Consider the following 21,906-nt stretch of genomic DNA (forward strand, 5'->3'; position numbering starts at 1 on the left):
AAACTGCTCTCTCCAAATTAACTAATAAACTTTTAATGACCAAATCTAATGACCTTTGACTCAATTCTCATCTTTCTTGACTCCTCTATAGCCTTTGACACTTTTAGTCAACCTTTTCTTGTGTCCGGGTTTTTGTGACACCACTGTCTCCTAGTTATCCTCCTACCTATCAGACCAAGCCTTCTCAGTCTCCTTTGCTGGATCTTTGTCTAGTCTAGGTCATGCCTGCTAACCACATTTTCCACAGGTCCCTGTTATGAGTCCTCTTCTATTCTCCTGTTACTCTATTTTACTTGGTGATCTTGTCAGGTAGCAAGGTGGTTCAGTGGATAGAGCACTAGTACTAGAGTCAGGAAGACCTGAGCTCAAATGCAGCCTCAGATGCTTACTAGATTGTGTGAGTCTGGGTGAGTCACTTAACCTCTATTTGCCTCACTTTCCTCATCTGCAAAATGGAGATAATAACAGCTCTTACCTTGAAATACAGGGTGGTTATAAAAGATCAAATGAGATAATATTTGTAACGCACTTAGCACGGTGCCTAGTACATAGTAGGAACTATATGAATGCTTACTCTTTTCCCTTAGTAAGATTCAATTATCATTTCTATGTTGATGATTCTCAAATCCATTTATCCAGCCCTAACCTCTCTGCTGACCTCTGGTCTCAAATAGGCAAAGAAGAAACAAAGCTATCACTTTTTGCAGATGTTTATGATTATATATTTAGAGAATCTTAGAGAATCAAGTAAAAATTACTTGAAATAATAAACAAATTTAGCAGAGTTGCAGGATATAAAATAAATCCACACAAATCATTGGCATTTCTATATATTACTAACAAATCCCAGCTTAGGAAGAGAAATTCCATTTAAAATTCCAGTAGACACTACAAAATATTTGGGAGTCTACCTGCCAAAACAAAACCAGGAACTATGTGAACACAATTACAAAACACTTTTCACAAATAAAGTCATATCTAAATAATTGGAAAAATATCAGTTGCTCATGGGTAGGCTGAAATAATATAATAAAAATGACAATTCTACCTAAATTAATTTACTTATTCAATGCCAACTACCTATTAGATATCTTAAACTCAACATGCCCAAAACTTAAATCATTATCTTTCTTCTTATATTCTCCCCTCTTCCTAACTTCCCTATTATTTTCAAGGGTATCACCATCTTTCCAGTTACCCTGGATCAAAAGTTAGGTCTTATCCTCATCCTCAGCTCCTCACTCTTTCATACACCTCATATCCAATCATTTGCCAAGTCTTGTCATTTCAACCTTTACAGCATCTCTCATATATGCTCTGTTCTCTCCTTTGACACTGTAACTGAAGAGGACATCTTCAGTTGAATGATGAAGTCAGAATACAGATTGCACAGGGTTAAGTACAAAGTGAGAGTAGAGGAAGTCAAACTATCTAGTGTAAATGACTTTCATAAGGAATTTCACCAAGAAAAGATGAAAAGATATATAACAATTGCTAGTAGTGATGATTGCATGAAGTGAAGGATTTTTGAGGATGGCAAATATATGTATTTGAAGACCAGTAGATAGAAAGAGTTTGAAAATTAGAGGGAGTTGGGATTGGGTTTTTGGTGATAATGGTGGTGGTAATCTACTGGAGAAGATGGGAGGTGATAGGATCAAGCATGCATGTAGAGGGGTTGGCTTTGATAAAGATCAGTGATAGGATAAGGAGACCCAGACATTCAGGAGTAGAGTTGAACTGGTTCACCAAGGAGATCAAGACAGGGAAAGGAGAATGTTTAGCCAGTGCCGGGATAATGGCTGGGAAAGGACTGAGGAGTAGAGAAAATGGAAATTGTGGTAGAGATGAAAACAGGCTTAGGGATTATAAGCATAGGGAATGATGGAATATTAAAAGATTGTGACCTGCTAAAGGAATTTCAGAATTCATGAACATGGAATAGAGAGTATGACCATCTCTGTGTTCTGAGGTGGAGATGGAGAACTTTTTTTTTAAAACCAGTTCTTCGCTTGATCAAAAGTGCTGCTAAAGTTTTGTATATATGGGGCTTTTCTCTCTTTCTGTGATTTCTTTGGGTGTATATGCCTAATAGTGGTATTACTGGGTCAAATGGCAGTCAAATGGTATAAATGACTTTTTGGGTTTAGTTCCAAATTGTTTTCCAGAGTGGTTTGATCAATTCACTGAGATCTCTCTTATTACTGGTTATTTGGGGCATTTTTTCACATGATAGTTGGTAGCTTGTTTTTCTTCTTTTGAAAACTGCTTGTTCACATCCTTTAACCATTCATCTATTGGGAAATAGCTCTTGTTATAAATTTGTACCTTGGATACAGACCTATATAAGAGAAATTTACTGAAAATATTTTTCTCCTCTTAACTGTTTTCCTCTTAATTCCAACTTTTCCTATAAAATGCAAGCTTCTTGAGGGTAATGACTGTCTCCTTTATGTCTTTGCATCCCCCATCCTTAAAATAGTGCTTGTAATATAGTTGGTGCTTAATAAGTGTTTGTTGATTGATTAATAGTGTTATCTGTGGGTTAAAGGATAGTGATTTTTCTCACCTAATTCTTCATTGTTTTTTTAGAATAATTGGGCAAAATCATAACTCTCTTAACAATGTATTATTGTGCCTTTCTTCCTGTACTCCTAATAGTGACTATTTTCATCTCTTCCAATCTTTGTCAATTTGCTGAGTATGGAGTAAAATATCAGCATTTTTCCGTTTTCTAACTTACTAATGGCCTTTTAACAAAATCTTTTGCCTCTCTGACCTCTTGGTAGTAACTGACCCTATTGGCCACCTCTCATTTTGGATATTTTTTCCTTCCTTGCTTTCTGATCCATTGTATTTGTTTGGTTTCCCTCCCACCTCTCCAACCCTTCCTTCTCTATCACTTTTGCTGTTTGCTTGTCTTGTACCTGAGTCCTTAAGTTAGATGTTCATCAGATTTATCTACATTCTTAGAGCTACCCCCTCTATATACTCTCAGTATTACCGATTGTCCTTAAGGCTTCAACAATCCCTTTTATAAAGATTTGATTCAGTTCAGTTTAATAAACATTAAGTGGCTATTGTGTTATGAACTTATTTTTCAATCTTTAAAGACTTCATTGTTTCCTTTCTCACAACTATACAACACTCAATAGAATATTAATATTAAAAATATTGGTCCCTATTTCTGGGAGAAGTTTGGTGTCATTAAAGGAGATTTGCAATTTCTTGAAGATGATCAAGCATGTGCTCCTGGTTGTTTAATTCTGGGCTTTACTGGTCCATATATAAACGTGTGTGCATATGTGTGCACACATTTTATATTTTGTGTATATAGTAAACAAACACACATATGTAAGAACAATGTTCCACATACTTCCATTCCAAGAGGCCTGAAGTTTATTTACAATTTATAAAGGATTTTGGTGGAGAAGGAGATTGAGAGAGGGGAAGAAGTGATTGTCACTTAGGGATATTCAAACTGTGTTGTTAACTGACAATCTGAGTAAGGGATATCTTTTTTCATCCTTAAAATATTTCTTTTCACAAGAAGATGTCTAGGTCATCAACACTGTTTCTTCTATAACATCTTTACAACGATATTCTCTTAAAGTTGGTTGACCTTTTCCTCCCTTCACATCCAAAAAAATTCTCCTACAGCTGGATTTTCTCACTGATTTGCTTATTCAAAATCATCACTCATTCTGAGGTACCGTCTTGCCACATTTGAAATTAGATTGAAATAAAATACCAACTTGCCCTCTTATGTTCTTTGGAGGCCAGTTTAGAAATCTAAGACCAAAGCTCCTCTGGATGATTGGACCAAAATGTACCTAATTTCTGATATTTACCTTAAGATGGGGGATAACTGAGATGAAAATACTTGAAAATCCATAAAATAGCTATACATAACTTTCTCTGCATTAAGCTAAGCCCTGTCATTTCCTTAGGCAAAGGCCTGTGCAGAAAAAAAAACAAATTATAGTCCACAGAGTATAGTTTTGACCACACTGATTGATTTACAGGCATAAGTACTGGAATGGGTGAGTCATCTACAAATTGAGTGGGGAGAGATTGCTTCTGAGCTACCCAGACACTCAGCCATAAAAACCCTGCAAAAGCCTCACACCAACTTAGATTTGGTTCACCATTTTTAGAAAAAATAACCAAATGCGGTAATGCTAGTTAACTATTTTCTGCAAAACGTCATTCTCATATGCTACATCAATCCCTAAGGGGACCATTCTGTAAATTTGAGAGCAGCCCTTGTCTTACTGAAACTATAATATGAAATAACTGAAAAATGATTGGGTTTTAGTTGTGCTCTTTATGTTAGTGTGAGTGCTGAGAAGGGAAAATAGACCCTGTTCAGGAAGTGACTCTTGGAGGAGCAATGTGGGGACCCAGGGTATGAGTTCGTAAGTCCAAGTTGCTTTTGCTACAGAATGCAGTGCTGAAGAAACTTTGGGCTTTTAGAGACTCTGTAGGTTTTGAAAGTAAAGAAAGCATTAGAGTAGAGAACAGCTACATAGAATTGACCTTGAGGTATTTGTGTATAGGAATGGGAGAACTGAGCTCAGGGGAATTATATGGCAATTATACCAGGGAAGCTATTGGGTTGCAAGGACAGAAGTTTTCACCTGTGTCCTGGGCTGGGCCTGGCTTGGGCCAGTGCCCTGGTAGTTTAGGTTCCATACTGGAACATAATGAGACACTTGTGGGTCATTCAGCAGTTAACAAAAGGACATTTACTTAGGCATAACAGGAAGATATTCAACAAGGATAGGAATTGAAGGCACCTTGAGTTGATTGAGCTGAGCAAAGTTCCCCTGCTTGAGTTACCTGTCATTTTCAATTTGACAACTCCTGTCCCTTTGTACTCAGTGGATCAGGAGGAGGTGGTATGGTGTTAACAGCCTGAGCCTTTAGTACTCTGAGTCAACTAAGCCAACCTTTTAGAAAACAAACAAACAAACAATCTTAATTTGCACAAGGGAAGGGGATAGGATATTGTTCCACAACAGCTTAGGAAGATAGGGTAGAGCTGAGGTCAAAAGAAAAAGATCTAAGTAATTAGAAAATATTTTAGATTATAGAGAAGCAAAAATAGTATCATAGTATTTGATAAACCCAAAAACCACACCAGTTGGGGCAAAGATTCATTATTCAATAAAAACTCCTAGGAGGATTGGAAAGCAATCTAACAGAAATTAGGTTTAAACTGATATTTGCTATCACATACCAAATCAAGAGAAGTTATATATTTTTTTTTTTTTTTGGTGAGGCAATCAGGGTTAAGTGACTTGCACGGGGTCACACAGCTAGTAAGTACCATGTATCTGAGGCCACATTTGAACTCAGGTCCTCCTGACTCTAGGACCAGTGCTCTATCCACTGCACCATCTAGCTGCCCCTCTCTAAGCTTTGCTTAAGAAATCTAAGCTAAGATTAATCTAATCAACAACCATGAAAAAATGCTTCAAATCACTAGTTAAAATGGAAATTAAAATTTTGAGGTTCCACTTCATATCCATTAGGTTGGCAAAAAATGACAAGAAAGGAAAATGACAGTTTTTGGAAGGGCTGCAGGAAAATAGGCACTCTAACATGCTATTAGTGGACCAATTGATCCAGCTGTTCTGGAAAGCCATTTGGATCTAGTTCTCAAAAGACATTAAATTGTGCACATTCTTTGGTCCAATGATTTGGCAACTAGGCCCAGGCCCTAAAGATATGAATAAATGGAAGAAAGGACTCAAAAATATTCATAACAGTTCTTTTTGAAGCAAAAAACTGGAAACTACAGGGGTATCCATTAATTGAGGAATGGCTAAACAAATTATGGTATATTAATTTAATGAAATAGTATTATACCATAAGAAATAAGAGGGAATCACAAGGAAACCTGGGAAGATGTGCATGAACTGATGAAGAGTAAAATGAGTATAGCCTAGAATAATTTATGTATGAAGAGCATTGTGAAGAAAAATGGTTAAGAAAGACTTAAGAATGCTGATTAATGCAATGACCAACCACAATTCCAGATGATCAGTGATGAAACATGCTTCCCACCTTCTGACAGAGCAAGCATGAACTCAAGGTAGGGAACAAGAAATGCATTTTAGGACATGGCTAATTTGAACATGCATTTGGGATATTAGGGTTTTGTTCTTCCTTTCAGTTGGGGGAAAAGGGGCTAGTGATTGGGTTAATGAAAATAAAATGTAAATGAAAAATGAAAATAAAAGTAAATGAGGTTCATTGAAGCATTTTTAAAAATGCACAGAAGATAGGTCAGTAGGAAAAGATAAGCAAGCCAGCTCTGAAAATAACAGGCTGAATTTATTATATACTTACAAAGAAAAACTGCATACAATACAGATTTACATCTTTACATATGATCATCTTTTTCTATTCTTTGTATATGGAAATGTTCCTTTTTGTTCCGAATAAAAAATAAAGGTGAAAAAGTAAAATAAGTTGGAAATTTTAAAAAAAAGTTTCAAATTGTCCTTCTAAAATGCACCCAAAGAATAAATGACAAATTATATGTATATGTATACATAATACACAGGCACACATACACACACACACACACACACACACACACACACACACACACACACATTTCAGTGTGATTGAAAAACCAATTATGCTCCTGGAGAACAGATAATGAAGCGTATTTCCCTCTTCTCAAAGAAAGGGAGGGAACAGCGGAACAATATGCTGTATGTAGGGACAGGCAGAGTCGCTATTCCAGTTTTTTTGCTTAACTATTTTTCTTTGTTCCAAGGGAAGGTTCAGTTGGAGATGAAGTCACAGCTATTTAACAAAGACCTATTTGAAAAAAAAAATAAATAAAAAAAAACTTTTATAGCAAGAACTGGCTAATAGAATTTGAAATGACTATAACATTTAGATTTAGGGTAACTGTGTGACAAACTGAAGAAATGTAAGCTTCTACCTAGAACGTTTTAAAATTTGGGTACACTTTGTACTCTGATGCCCTTTCACTAGGAAAACTGTGTACACCTTTAACAGGTGACTGAGCCTATTGTGAGGGAGAGAGGTACTGAAGGAAGACTGTAATGGTGCATGCTGGTGCATACCTTTGGTGGAGAAATCCCTTATTCCCCGAGTAGTGAAAGTGTCTTTGAAAGTGTTGTTACTCAAGCACTGACAAAATTAGTGGGTGAACCAACCTGGCGGCTGACCTTGAGTGGAATGCATGAGAAGCCTGTGCCTAGGGGTGTGCTGGAGCCAGATCTAACTCTTTTGGCTGGCAAGCTATTAAGTTTTCAGTGTGAACATTTATACCTTAGGTTACAAATCAGAGTTGGTTTTGTGGATTATCTAGTCTTAAGAAAGTTTTAATAATTCAGATTAAACTTAAAAGTATAAATTATAAGGACAGCACTGTTAAACATTTCCCAGCATACCTCTATAAACATTGTGTGAACTTTGTAGGAGTTGCAATAAAGGCTCAGGTAATGAAGTTTTCACCAGATAGGATGCCTGGTGACTGGAGGTTAATAATAATAATAATCACAATACTAATTGGCATATATATAGCATTTTAAAGCTTGCAAAGTGCTTTACATCTCTTATTTGAGCCTGACCAAACACCTGCCTGTGCCCATCTTGGTACATTCTAAGAAGTGATTTAGTCTTCTTCAGTCCTTTAATTTCAAACTGAATTGGGACTAAATATGACATCCTAGAATCACTTACTTATCCCTGCAGCAACCCCTGTATTGTTTTTTTGGGGGGGCACCTTATTTTCCATTCCATAGATAGGAATAACCTCAAGTCTAAAGGCTACCCTAGTGGAGTTTACCAAGCTTTGAAGGCTTTGAGGACTGTATGTCTGCTGCCTGAGGACCAGCCTGCTAAGGTCTTCCAAAAGCAGGATCATAAATTTTGTAGCCTGAGCAATTTTTGTAGATTAGCTAAAGAAGTTTAAAATTGCCCAGATGGAAGAAGTACCCACACCAACAAAATCATGTCTCTTTACAGTATTCACACACACACACACACACACACACACACACACGTCACATTTCTTTAAAGTAAAAGTGATAAAGAGCTGGTAAGTATAGGGGTTGAACAGCATGTCATCAGTGGTGAAAGATGGGAAGACTCCCTTGGAAGCCAGAAGAATTATTTCAGTTACCTAAGCCAGAGCTGGAAAGGAAAGGATATTCTAATTCCATCTCCAGAGAAGGGAAATTAAAATAAAGCTAATTACTAGAGAACAGCAGCTAGGAGGAAAAGTACAGGTTACTTTTCAGATAAGAAAATTAAAGAGGGATATGGCAACTTTGGAGGATTTGAGATATTTTAAATCGCAGTGATCCACTATCTGATATTTCTAGAGAGGGCAGTATAAGAGGAAACGGGCTAAAATGCAATGGGGGTAGAGAATGACTTTAGATGTTATGAAAGCTTTCTCATCAGTGTGTACTAGAACAAAACAATTTTGAAGCTTTCTTTGGAGATTTTTGAGAAATAGTTGTCTATGGGGTAGCTAGGTGGTGCAGTGCATAGAGTTCTGGCCTTGGAGTCAGGAGGATCTGAGTTCAAATCCAGCCTCAGACACATGACACTTACTAGCCGTGTGACCCTAGGCAATTAACTTAACCCCAATTGCCTCGACAAAAAGCAAAAAAAACAAAGAAAACAAAAAACAAAGAGAGAAATAGTTGTCTGGAATGGTTTCAGAGATAATTCTATCTAGAGAGAGTAAATAAACTAGGTGATCTCCAAAAGGCTGGGCCAGACCTAGTATTTGATGAATTTTGAAATGAAGTATTGTTGAGCTTTGGAAGAATGACTTACTGAACCATTACTATATATTGACAGGCCTGAGGTCTGTAATTGAAAATCTGGCTCAGAATAAGAAAACGCTCATGACCGGTGGCAGAGATCACATCAAAGAACCTTCCTGAGGCACAGTTCCCCTCACTTGTAAAATGAATGCATTGGGCTAAGCAATTTCTAAGGTCCTTTTCATTTCTAATAATACGATTCTATAATATGGCTGTCTAGAAGCTATTAATAGCTTCAGTTCAGCAACTCCACCTAGTGTCAGGCACAAAGAATGCTTGAATTTTGTACTCACAAACTACCCGTTCTTCTGAAAGCACTTAAGACAACTTGGTAATGGATGTGACGACTAAACAAAAAAAGTAAACCTTATTCCTTTCTCTTTAACAGCAGTTCTAAAGCATTAATTAGAACTTGAGGTGTCTATTCTAACACAGTTACCCTATAAAAACTCCATCATTCTACATATATTGCAGTCAAAGGTAGTAAGAACCAATCAGCCCCAACACTTTTTTTTTTTAAACTGGGCTTTCTTCTCTTTTTTACATAGGAGATACCTAGAAATTTAAATTGACATTCATTTCTATTCTCATGAGATATACAATTTTGGGACGATTTTTAAAGACTGCTCTCATTGTTTTAGCCTTAATACTGACCATTAAAAAAAATTCTGTTGTTCTGTGGGTATGATGGCAGAGCGTAGGATTCAACACACCTGAGAAAGGTAGTAAGAAGAATCAAAAGTGTTTGAAAAGTTTTTGGAATTGAACTTTAGCATTTAGTCAAGACAGAGATGGAAGGTTTAAGGTGTTTAATTCCTAAAGAAAATACTGTAGACAAGAACCAGTGGCACCAACAGTATAAGAAAGGAGCCTTAGCAGAAAGGATCAGATAGATTTAAATGAAAAAATCTACTCCTAGATAAACATGACCATCTTAAGCTTTTTTTTTTACCTTACTTTATATTACCCTTTCTCCTATTTTTGTAGTATTTAAAAAGAAAATTACCGTGTCTCAGAGTTCTAGAGGGGATTTTTATTCTAAGTCAGGAGAGTTGGGGAAATTTGGGAACCTAGAAGCTAGGCAGGGACTAGTGGAAGACAGATATTTGGGTCCTACACTCATTTGGTCAATAAACATTTATTAAGAACCTTCTATGTGCCAGGAACTGTACTAAGCACTGGAGAAATCATATATATAATATGTAGGTATAATTGGATATATTGGAACTAATCACCAGTGAGAAGCGACTAGAATTAAAATGGATCAGGAAAGGCTTCTTGTAGAAGGTAGGATTATAGTTCGGATTTTAAAGGAAGACAGGGAAGTTAAGAGATAGAGATGGAAGGAGAGCATTCCTTGTATGAGGTACAGCCAGTTAAAATGGTTTAAGAAACAAGGAGGCCAGTGTCACGGTTTTGTAGAGTACATGGGGGTGTGTGTGTATCTAGGGTAGAAAGTATACAGTATAAGAAGACTGGAAAGGTGGTGGTGGTGGTGGTGGTGGGGACAGGGTTATGAAGGGCTCTGAACACACACATTTAGGATATGAGACTGCTAGGAAGACCTCATAGGGGATGTCCTAAAGTTCAGCTGTATTTGCTGTTATCTTTCCTACTTGGGCTTATTCTCTACATCCTCTTCCTGGAATGTCCTTCCTTCAAACTACCCCTACCCCCCATCTATAGCTTTGTTGTTCTTTTTTTTTTTTTTTTGCTTTGTTGTTCTTTATGTGTTTTCAAACACGTCCAACTCATTGACCCCTTTTGGGGTTTTCTTGGCAGATACTGGGGTGGTTTGCCATTTCCCTCTCCAGCTCATTTACAGATGAGGAAACTGAGGCAAACAGGGTTAACTGACTTGCACTGGCTGAAGCTGTATTCGAACTCATGAAGATAAGTCTTCCCAACTCCAAGTCAGTACTCTATCCATTTTGCCACCTAGCTACCCCCACCTTTTAAAGTCAAGCTCAAATTATATCTCTATGCAACTTTTGCTAACCGAACTTTGATAATGTCTATGTTCTGTACCAGTCTTATTTATCAATATATTGCCTTGTATGACTAGGTGTTTTTCTACAGGTAGAAAACTCAACTAAAGTGTAAGGTCCTTGAAGACAGAGATTGTGTCTTGTACTCCACAGTGCCTAACATATAGTCAATACTCAATATTTATTGGTGTACAGAATCATACATTTAGAGCTAAAATGGACCTTGGAGGCAATTTCGGTTAATCTTCTCACTTTACAGGTGAGACCAAGGGCCAGAGAGGCTAACTGATTTGCATATGGTCGCAGTAGCAGAGCCAGGATTCTTGGAGGTTCTCCAAGTTCACATATAGCATTAGTACTGCACTATGTTGCCTACATTATTCTAATAGAATCCTAAATTATTTTAATAGAATAGCTAAGAATTTGGAGAAATAATTTTTGACTTTAGATATTCATGTATCTCCTCTACTTATACATCATTATATACCACCATTCAACTGATTTGAAAATGTGTAACAAAGTAGAAACAGTTTTCTTAAGTACACAGAATAACAGACAAGAATGAGACCCAGTGGAAGCAGAATGTGGAAGGGAAAGTTTCACACTCAGAGACCTAAGTCTTCTCTCTATTCTTCACATATTATACTCCATATCCTACCACCACACCTTTGAAAAGGCAGTTCCATATGCCTGGACTGCATTCTTTCTTTCCCTCTGCCTCTGAGTCTCTTTTTTTAAAGATGTAGCTTGAGTACTCTCTTTTGCATGAAGCCTTTCCTGATCCTACCAACTACTAGTACCTTCCCTCAGAAACTACCTTGTATTTAACTTTGTTGTTGTTGTTCAGTTGTGTCCAACTCTGTGTGACCCCATGAACCATAGCACACCAGGCCTTCCATTCTCTATTACCTCTCTCATGTCTATTGCTTCCATGACACCATCTATCCATCGAGCTCATCCTCTACCACCCCCTTGTCCTTTTGCTTTCAATTTTTCCCAACATCATGGTCTTTTCCAATTGAGTCCTGTCTTCTTATTATATGGCCAAAGTATTTAAGCTTCGGTATTTGACCTTTCAATGAATAATCTGAATTAATTTCCTTAAATATTGATTAATTTGTTCTCCTTGCTGTCCAAGGGATTCTCCAAAGTATTTAACTACTCTGTATATATTTGTACTTATTAGCTTTACTTTATGCTATATATATAATTTGTGGCAAACGTCTTTGTGTAGCTTAAACTGTTTTCTCCATTCGAACATAAACTCAGTGCTAGTAGGGGCTGTTTCATTCTTTGTACTTGTGTTCCCTTTGCCTAGCACTTAGGAGATGCTTAATAAACACTTAGCTGACTGACTCTACATTCCAACTTTTTTTCATTAAGATCCGCTCTGGTAAGTAAAAATAAGGGCCAACATAGGCATACATCTATGTAATGTCTTATAGTACATAAGCACATAAGAAGACAAGTGTATAACATGTAATGTGAGTTGCTTACCTTATAATTTTTTATGACATTTAATTTCAGTGATGCACACTAAAACTTATTAAAGAACTTATGAGTCAATTAGTTAACCATGTCTGAGTTGCCAATCATACTCCTATATTGATGGAATAGAGACTGGATAAATGAAAAAAAAATCTGATTTGATCACAGTAACACAAAAAATGTGCTGAGTCAAGTCAGTGAGAATTGGAAAAGTTACATTTATACCATGTAATTGCATTAGATTTAGGATTGATTCCTGCAGTTAGAGGAAAAATGCTGTCTTCTGGAACTATCATAGTGGGCAGAGTGCTTGACTTGGAATAAGGAAGCTGTGGATTCAGTTCTGCCTCTTACACTATTTTAATGGCCACAGAGAAGTCAGGCAACTTTTCTGAGCAGCAGTTTCTTCATCTGTAAAATAGAGATAATAACTATAGCATCTTTTTAATAGGACTGTTGTGAGACTGAAATGTGAGAATATATGTAAGCATTTCAGAAACTTTAAAGCACCATATAAATGTCAGTGTTTGTTATTCAGATGGATGGAGATCAGATGTTATTAGAAACTTCCTTAGCATCAAGCTTAGCTTATTTTTTTTTTTTAAACAAAATGACCATTCAAGACATAAGGTTAAGACAAAGTATAGAGGAATATTACTTATTTTTACAATCTTTGTTCTGGCCTCTAATTTTCACTACCAGATCTCAAACAAATTAATTTTATATTTTATTTTTTAAAAAACTATACTGGTTAAGTCAGAATTGAAATGAACTTCAAAAAAACCCTTTTATTATTTATACCTTTGGAGATAAAATATGTGCAATCCATACACACAGAACCAACAGTACACAAAAGATGCAAAGTAGAAGCTTCTTTCCATTGTTCTCAAAAAACTGTTATAGTATATAAAATAAGTTTTTCCAGAAACCACAGTAACGGAATGGCTGTTTGAATGATATTGCCATAGGAATTTTCCTGGTTGATTCAAGTTAACTTGCACATACATACTTTCCAAACATTTAATTTATAGAATAAAAAGTAAAAATGGTATTGATAAGGGAAAAACTAGGTAGTGAAAGGTCAGATGTTTGGAATTCTCCTGGAAATGCAATCTTACATTATACGACTTTAACAATTCCTATACATGAAATTAATAGAAATCTAAATAATTTAAGATTGTAAATTGATGTAAGTTAATCTGACTCACAAGACAGTTTAAGTAAACCAAATCCAACCAACAATTAAGCCATTATCCACAGAAAATTTTCTGAGATACAAAACTTTCACTAGGAATTCCCACAGGTACGGAGTGATAATTCTAATGGTATCAGAACTAAATAAAATACAAGTCATCTTATTAGATAACCATCTAAACATTAATAGCTTACTCTTACCCTAATCATCTACCATTGTTTGTCTTTTCCTGTAGTAATTGTGTTGTTTTTTCATAGTTTTAAAGTAGTCTGAAGAATAATGATATTCTTAAGTAGTGGATGCTTGATTTGTCTCTGGAAATCTTAAACTGCTTTTGTATGGGTTTGCTAGTTTAAAAAAAAAAAGGATATAGGGTGAAGAAAGGGGCTGTCAGGACCATTTCCATTAGCTCTGAATGTAAGCAAATTTTTGTCTCACTTAAAACAAGGCTTGTTGGTGATGAAATATAAAATTTTCATGAAGAAATAATAACAATTACAAGATCAAAGAAAAAATTACAATACGGGTAAAGATTAAAATCTGTAATACATTGAATGATTAGATGATGTCCACATTCAATATGTCTCTTCTTTCACCTGCACAGCTATGTAAGATAAATCACTCTGTTCACTCTTGATATCCTAGTCAGTATCTGTTTCAGAATCACTGGAGTAAATGCCAAACAGGGAAGAAGTTTTAGGAACAGACCATAATTCATCTGTTTGAGTAGCTGCATCACATAGCTGTTTACTTGATATTTTTACTTTGGTCTGAATACCTGGAAGAAAACACACCAGCATATGGTAAATAGATTATACTTTTAAAACAACTCCCACATTTAATGGCGATCAAGTGTCAACACAACTAAATTGCCTAAACATACCTAAACTACGATGAGGGGGCCTTTTCAGAGAAATTTGTGTACTTTTATGCATCTTAAATGCATGAACATCAACATCTATAGACACTAAGCCTTCTTCACAGTAAGGAGGCACCGAAGTGACATCATTAGATTGGTGATCAACATCTACTTGTGTCTGGGTAGCTTCATATTCATATGTAATCTGAAAATATAAATTAGAGAAATCTCATAGATACATGGCAACAATCGATGCCTACTCACTCATTCTACCTCTGCATTTGGAGAGAGTAAAATAATAAAATCTTAATTCTTTACCATTATTGCACCGTAAATTGCTACGCTTTCTGGGCAATACTGAGTTAAGTATGGCCATTGTTAGAAACTGAAATACTTGAATCAAATCAAGCTATATTTTCCATAAATATGCAATTAAAAAATTTCCAGCTCAAATATAATGACATATTTTGTGACCTGGGAAAAAATTATTTATGAACACCTAAACTGCTTCAGATAAAATTTATAACTCGGTAAAATTTCTAAAGCAGAACCAATCATGGGTCACAGCTATTGATTACTTAAGATTATAACCAAAGTTTAAATCATACAGTAACTCATAGGAATTCAAATTTGGTCCCACCCCTACTTATTTAACTTTCCTTCCTACTATTCCCCAATACAAATTCTTACCAGGTTGGACTTCTTCAGGCCCTATGCACATTATGATTATCCTCAGTTGCAAGTCTTTGGTCAACGCTATTTTTCTCTGTTTGTACTAACAATGTCCTTTACCCCTCTACCCATCCTTCCAGGTTAGAAAGCTCCCCCTAATTCACGAGACTATTCCCAACTGCTCCAGCCCAGTGCTAATTCTCGTTTTACTTTGACCTCTATTGTAGTCATTCAGTATGATTCATTTGGGCACCTAATCACATACTAATTGCAGTGTTACTTATTTTTTTTCAGTTGTTTATATACACTCTCTTATTTTTCCACTTTGACTAAAGAATGATATTAAAGAGAGCCTAGATAGTTGCTCAGTCTGAGCCTCATGGAATAACAGTACTTTGGTGGGGCCCACAATGTTTCTAAATTTTTTTTTTAGGCAGTTGGGGTTAAGTGATTTGCCCAGGGTCACATAGCTAGTAAGTGTCAAGTGTTTGGTCTGAGGCCAAATTTGAACTCAGGTCCTCCTGATTTCAGTGCTGGTGTTCTATCCACTGTGTCACCTAGCTGTCCCTTTAAAAAAATTTTTTTTAAATTTTATTTATTTATTTATTTTTCTCAATGTTTCCAGTAGTCTGGCTCTTATCTCTATAGATTCAGGGACTCAATTTCATTAAGTTCAGCCAGAGGTGTTCATGCTATCTGGAATGGATTGTTCGTAATCAAATTAATGAGACTGGCTTATAAACCAGAATACCAAATTATTAATGTATAATGAGAAAGTATACCTGCAAAGTTAAATTAATGACATAAAACTAACTGATGAGCACAGAATGGATGTTTTTTTAAAAAAAGTTTTTTTTTTTAAAGCTTCACTGTTACTTTTCACTGATTTTCCTCATTCTGTTCCTGCTGCCATGCCACATAGCACACCCATCTTTTTAACAAAGCACAGACAAAGCAAATAAACACATTGGTCATTTGTGCAAACATCTGCCTCATCCCACATGTATGAACTATCATATCTCTTCCACTGGGTGAGGATGGATGATCTTAAGGGATTTGCCTTTTCCTAAAACAGGAATATTAGAGGCAGCTAGGTAGCATGGGCCTGGAATCAAGAAGACCTGAGTTCAAACCCAGCCTTAGACACTGACTAGCTTTGTGACCCTGGGCAAATCATTTAACTTCTGTCTGTCTCAGTTTCCTTAACTGTAAAGTGGGGATAACAGTAGCAACTACCTCCCAGGGTTGTTGAAAGGATCAAATGAGATAATATCTGTAAAGTGTTTAGGATAGTACCTGGTACAGAGTAGGTACTTAATAAATGCTGATTCCTTCCTTCCTTTCTTCTTATAATACCAGCTATTTTCCTTGCTATATGCGGACTGAAGGGTCTGCTGTGCTAGTTATACTCTCCCCTGATGAGTGCTTAAGACATACAGGCAAATTCTTACCTTTTGGCTCTTTTTTTTCTAGATTTTAGGGCACTACTCTTCTTCTGTCACAACAACACTACCTCTTGATAGACATATTACAATTAATTAAGATTATGCTGTTTTATAGTTGTAGATTATCTTATAGATCATAGGTCAGTCTTACAGATAAAAAACTGAGTCCTAGGAACAGGAAGTGAGGTCAGTTACCTGGTTAGCTGCAGGGCCTGACAACCCAGTCCAGTGCTTACTCTATTACCCCATGCAGTCTCCTTTTGATAATCTCATTTAATAGTAGTTATCTTTTGTAATGGTACCTCTTTGAGAGGGTTTTGGGAGGATAGACTGTTTACCGTCATTAATATTCACAAATGATCTCTTAGGGAAGGTTATTTTTGCAGTTGGTTAATTTATATTTTATATTGCTTATTAGCTTCAATTTCACGACAATATTTGGTCCTATAAATCTAAATAGATCTTACCTAGTTTGGGGCTTCTAACCCTTGTATACTGACTACACTCTCTGGTTAGGTTGATTCAAAGCTCTTGGAGGGTAAGGTCAGTTTCTTATATTTCTTCTGCTGAATAAAAGAATTAGAAATATATATTTGAAGGAATGGCACCTGAAAACCTAATTATAACTGGATGAAAATTCATCCACAAATGTTCCAGAGGAAAAGCAATCTAAGATACTTTTCACATACAGGATTGGGGAGGAGACTCTATTACTTGCAGATAGTAAATATTTAGGTGTTTCCTGAATTAAACATTCATTGAACTGAGGAACCTTTTTTGCTTTCAAAAAAACTCTTTTTACCAAAGTACTCAGTAGTTCCTAATAACCACCTGAGCAATAAACAAACTAGTTTTATTTAAGGAACAGATATTAAACATTACAAGAATTGTTTATTTTTTTTTAAAGGATGCTAAAGTATAGCATTATGATTGTTAATCATGCATTTCAGTTTACGACTTACATTCAACAATTCAAAGTATTTTAGAGCTAGAAGGATAATTTGATAGAAGATATTACAGAAAGTATACAGCATTGTCATTATATTAAGGTAGCATATGATTTGTATTGGAGGGGGAGAGGAGGCTACATGACCCTTAAAGTTCCTTTCGGCTTTAAGTTGCTATTATTCTAAGAAAATAAACTTTTGAAATGAGGTAAAATGGGGGAGAGTTAGAGTAAAAAGGAAATTTAAAACTCATTGTTTAACTAGTAGCAGAGTTATAAGAACAAATACTGACATCGTGACTTTACTGCCCTCAAGATGTTTAAAAGTATGATATAAAACTTGCTACAATGATTTCTTGGTCAACTATGTGTTTATGTTATGTGTTAGCAGTTATGAAACCTGAATTTGCAGTTCCTCTACTCACATTAGTCAAAAAGGACCATATTCATTGCCAATGGGCATATTAACAAAGTCCTTTTGTATCAATTCGGCTAATAATGACTACTACACATAGCATATTGCATTAAATTCTACTAGTGGACACAAAAGGGAAAAAGACATGGTCTGAGCCCACAATATGATATATACATGAACACTTATGATACAAAGCAATATGTGATATGTGACCTAAGAGATCACCTGCAGATGAGGACATCAGAGGAGGCATCATGAAGAAGCTGGGATATGCTATGGGCTTTGTAAGATAAGTAGGATGTGAACAGGTAGACCATAGTCAGGGGAGGAATTTCACAGGATTATAGATTTAGAGATTATAGTTTAATCTCCTCTTTTTACAAATAAGGAAATAAAGGCCCAGATAGGCTAAGTGACTTGCCCAAGATTATACTATGTGACAACGGAGCCAAGATTTGCACCCAGGTTCCCTGGCTCCAAATAAGGTCCTCTTTCCAAAATATTCTAATACTACTATGTTGCAGCGAGAAGCAGTGTGATTTCAAGGATAGTCAAGTGTAAAATGCAACAGAAAGGCTGAAGATGCACTATGTGAAAAGACTACTGGATTTGGTCACTAGGAAATCATTTGAGAAAACAATTTTAAAATAGTAGTGGGAAAAAAGAGCCAGACTGCAAAAGATGAAGTAGTAGGTTGTAGAGTTACTTGTGTAGGCTACTTTTTGGGAAAACTTTGGTGATAAAAGGAAGGGTAGAGATAAAACAGTAGTTTAAGGGGTTAGCAAGGTCCAAGGAAGATTTTTTTTTTTTGGATGAGTAAGACCTGAACACATTTATAGGCAGAGGGAAAAGAGTCAGTAAATTATTTAGATTTCTGGACTCTACAAAGATATGAATGGCAACAAGGATGGGCAACCCTAGAATCCTGAAGAGGGAGAAATATTACCATTATGTTTTTGACAAGTACTATATATACAATGGCCACTACAGCAGTATTCCTGGGGAAACGTTACCACTAGTGCCACCTAGTTTTTTTTTGTTTTGTTTTGTTTTTTTGCTAAGAACAGGAAATTGGTCTGGCTGAAGGACATAAATGTTACTAAGCTACTGGGGTCCCATCTTACAGAGAGCCACAGAATGCATTTTCTACACAGAAACTGCCCAAATCATTAATCAACCAATAAGCATTTATTAAATACTTACTCTGTACTGAGCATTTGCTAGGAATACAAAAAAAAAATTAACACTTCTGACTTCAAGGTACTTACATTCTATAGGAGACAATATATACATGTAAATACATATAAAGTAGAAGGTAATTTTTCTGGGGGGAAATGGTGGCAGGAAAGATTTGGTGTTTGGAGGTACTGAGAAGTGGATGTTAGGTATAGGGGAAAGACAGCATAAGCAAAGAAATAGAGATAAGAAAGTGCTTTGTATGAGGAACAGCAAGTATGCCAGTTCTGCTGGACTGTAAATAGTAATTATTACTGTAACGAGGTTGGAAAGGTAGGTTAGAGTCAGATTGTGCAGGGCTTTAGGTCAAACAGAGGAGTTTGTATTTTATCCTAGAGATGATAGGGGGCCTTGGAGCTTAATATGTGTGTGTGTGTGTGTGTGTGTGTGTGTTGATGGTATGATCAGCACTATGATTTAGGAATATAATTTTGACAATTTTGTGGATGGACTGGAGAGGAGAGAAATTAGAAGTACAGAGACTTGTTAATAGGCTATTGCAATAGTCCAGGTAAGAAATGATGAGGTCCTTAATGAGGGTTATTGTGGTGTATACAGAGAGAAAGGGACAGATGTGAGGAACATTGTGGGAGTATGACTTACAAGACTTGGCAACTGATTGGATATTTGGAGCATGGGAGAATAAGGAGCTGAGGATGGCTCCAAGGCTGCCAACCTGGGTAACTGGAAGGAATGACGATCCCTTGATAGAAAGAGGGCAGTCTAGAAAAGGGGTGGGTTGAGGGGGAGGGTGGAAAGATAATGAATTCTGTTTCAGACTTCTTTAAGTCAAGATGTCTAGGCAACATCTAGTTTGAAAAGACTTAGGGCTGGACATATGGATCTACAAGATATCAGCACAGAGATGGCAATAAGACCCATGGAAACTGATGAGATTACCAAGTGAGAGAATGCAGGGAAGGGGAGCCCAAGACAGCTTTCAGGGTACTCACAGGTGGGGGTGGGATAAAGATGAAGATACAACAAAGGAACCCTAAGACAGGCAACAAAAAAACTAGTAGTGAGCAGTGCCATGAAAACCTAGAGAGGTGACAGTTTTGTTAATATTAATAGTACTGAACTACTATAAAGTCACTACTCAGTCACACTGAGTTGGTTAGGTTTTTGTGGGCTAGTCTTAGAACCTAATCCACCTTTTATCATATTGTTTCTATATGGAATGATATTCCCAATTTGAGTAAATTAAATTCACCAAACATTTATTAAATGCCTACTACTTACAAAATACTGTGTGTTAAGTGTTGAAGAACAGATAAGACACAGTTCAAACTTTGGAGAGATGCCAATCCATTTGGGGAGAAACAGATGTATACAATTATAAATAACAGAAAAAATTGATTCTAAGTGCTATAAGAGTTCAGAGAACTACTGCATCACTTTACCATCTGACAAACACATAAAATCCAAAGTTGGGACCTTCTTGTATTTCTTGACAGGCTTGATTAGTCTTTAAAACCTCAGGACATCTTAAAGCTGCTGGTAGTGCTTGGGGAGGAAATATAGGGTTGACCTGAGACACTCATTGTGTGTTTGTGGGTACTATTCTTCTTAAATGCTAAGTTTGTTTTTACCTGCTGAGAAAGTCTACGCACTGTCGTTGTTCAGTCAATTTTCATCGTGGAGGACTGACTCTCCATGATCCCATTTGGGATTTTCCTAGCAAAGATACTGGAGTGGTTTGTCATTTCCTTCTTTAACTCATTTTACAGATGAGGAAACTGAGGCAAACAGGGTGAAGTGACTTGTCCAGGGTCACACAGCTATTAAGTGTCTGAGGCCTGATGAGTTTTCCTGACTCCAGGCTTGGCACTCTATGCACTACAACACCTAGCTATCATCCCTAAGTTTTGTCAATACCCTACAAATTTGAAAGCCCTGGAGAATGGGTATGCCCTAGTTGACTGTCCCGCTAGAGAAGAATCGGGGATGAGAGAGAGAGAGAAGGAGAGGAGAGAGACAGGCAGACAGACAGACAATGAGAGGCACAGAGAGAGAGAGAGAGAGAGAGAGAGAGAAGGAGAGGAGAGAGAAAGAGAGAGACAGAGACACAGACAGTGAGAGAGTGAGAGAGTGAGAGAGAGAGAGAGAGAGAGAGTGTGTGTGTGTGTGTGAGTGTGTATGCTTTTCTTCCCAAGTGCTTGGTTGTTTTTACCTGTTGACGAGTCAAAGTACTGTCAGCACCCTATAAATTTCAGAGCCCTGGAACACAGCCCCGTTGTCCTGCCCTAGTTGGCTCTCGCCCTGGCAGTCGCCCCTTACCTGGGCAGTCGCAGGCCTCTTCCTGGCGGGGAGGACGAGTCTGCAGGGCGTGGGGTCGGCCGAAGGGACGTCCAGCTGCTGACCGGCCGGTCGGGCCTCCCCGTGCTCCTCCGCCTCCAGGCCAGGGGCAGGGGCAGGAGCCGGGGCGGGCGACGGCTCCTCCGGGCGCTCCTCGAGGGGCAGGGCCGGCGCCCGGTGTAGGGTGGGCACGGCTCCCGCCACGAGCCGCAGGCGCTGCGAGAAGTGCAGGTTCTTCTGGATGACGGAGGAGACGTCGAAGCAGCAGGGGGCGAAGTGGTCGGAGCAGATGACCGAGCGGTCGTTGCCCCCGTACCAGTCGGCGCGGTGGCCCCGCACGAAGCGGTCCCACAGCAGCCGCACCGCGCGGTCCTTGGGGAAGCGGAACAGGGACTTGCCAGACTTGGTGGTGTTACCGCAGTGGGCGGCCACGCAGCGGGCCGGCATGGCGGGGGACCCGCCGCAGCCGACAACCGCCCACCGGCCGCCCAGGGGTTCCTAGCTTCACCCGGCGATTTCTCCCGAGTCCCGGCTCT

The 21,906-nt window shown here is 37.6% G+C and overlaps 1 protein-coding gene across 2 annotated transcripts; it reads right to left on the reverse strand.

Moving 5' to 3' along the window:
• Positions 1 to 13,077: 13,077 nt before the first annotated feature.
• Positions 13,078 to 21,896, reverse strand: THAP10 (THAP domain containing 10). 2 transcript variants are annotated; one of them, XM_027852006.1, is made up of 3 exons: positions 21,353 to 21,896; positions 14,383 to 14,563; positions 13,078 to 14,277 (listed from the first exon to the last, which is right to left on the reverse strand). In XM_027852006.1, exons 1-3 carry the CDS (start codon positions 21,815 to 21,817, stop codon positions 14,141 to 14,143), a joined length of 783 nt encoding a protein of 260 aa, XP_027707807.1. In that variant the 5' UTR covers positions 21,818 to 21,896; the 3' UTR covers positions 13,078 to 14,140. The 2 variants fall into 2 exon arrangements, 1 of the variants encoding a protein (XP_027707807.1); XR_003568241.1 differs by lacking the exon at positions 14,383 to 14,563 and having other exon boundaries at positions 14,192 to 14,277; positions 21,353 to 21,436.
• Between the last annotated feature and the right edge of the window lie 10 nt (positions 21,897 to 21,906).

This window comes from Vombatus ursinus, unplaced genomic scaffold (assembly GCF_900497805.2).
Source record: "Vombatus ursinus unplaced genomic scaffold, bare-nosed wombat genome assembly UNPS02009205.1, whole genome shotgun sequence".
Taxonomy (NCBI): Eukaryota; Metazoa; Chordata; class Mammalia; order Diprotodontia; family Vombatidae; genus Vombatus; species Vombatus ursinus.

Bases quoted from the DNA above. Each gene is read 5' to 3' on its own strand.
- THAP10 (XM_027852006.1), bottom strand. From the start codon at position 21,817: ATGCCGGCCCGCTGCGTGGCCGCCCACTGCGGTAACACCACCAAGTCT. The intron at 14,564-21,352 runs GTAAGGGGCGAC...TTATATTTTCAG, and splicing joins AGAGGCCTGCGACTGCCCAG to ATTACATATGAATATGAAGC. The intron at 14,278-14,382 runs GTATGTTTAGGC...GTTTTCTTCCAG, and splicing joins GCCCCCTCATCGTAGTTTAG to GTATTCAGACCAAAGTAAAA.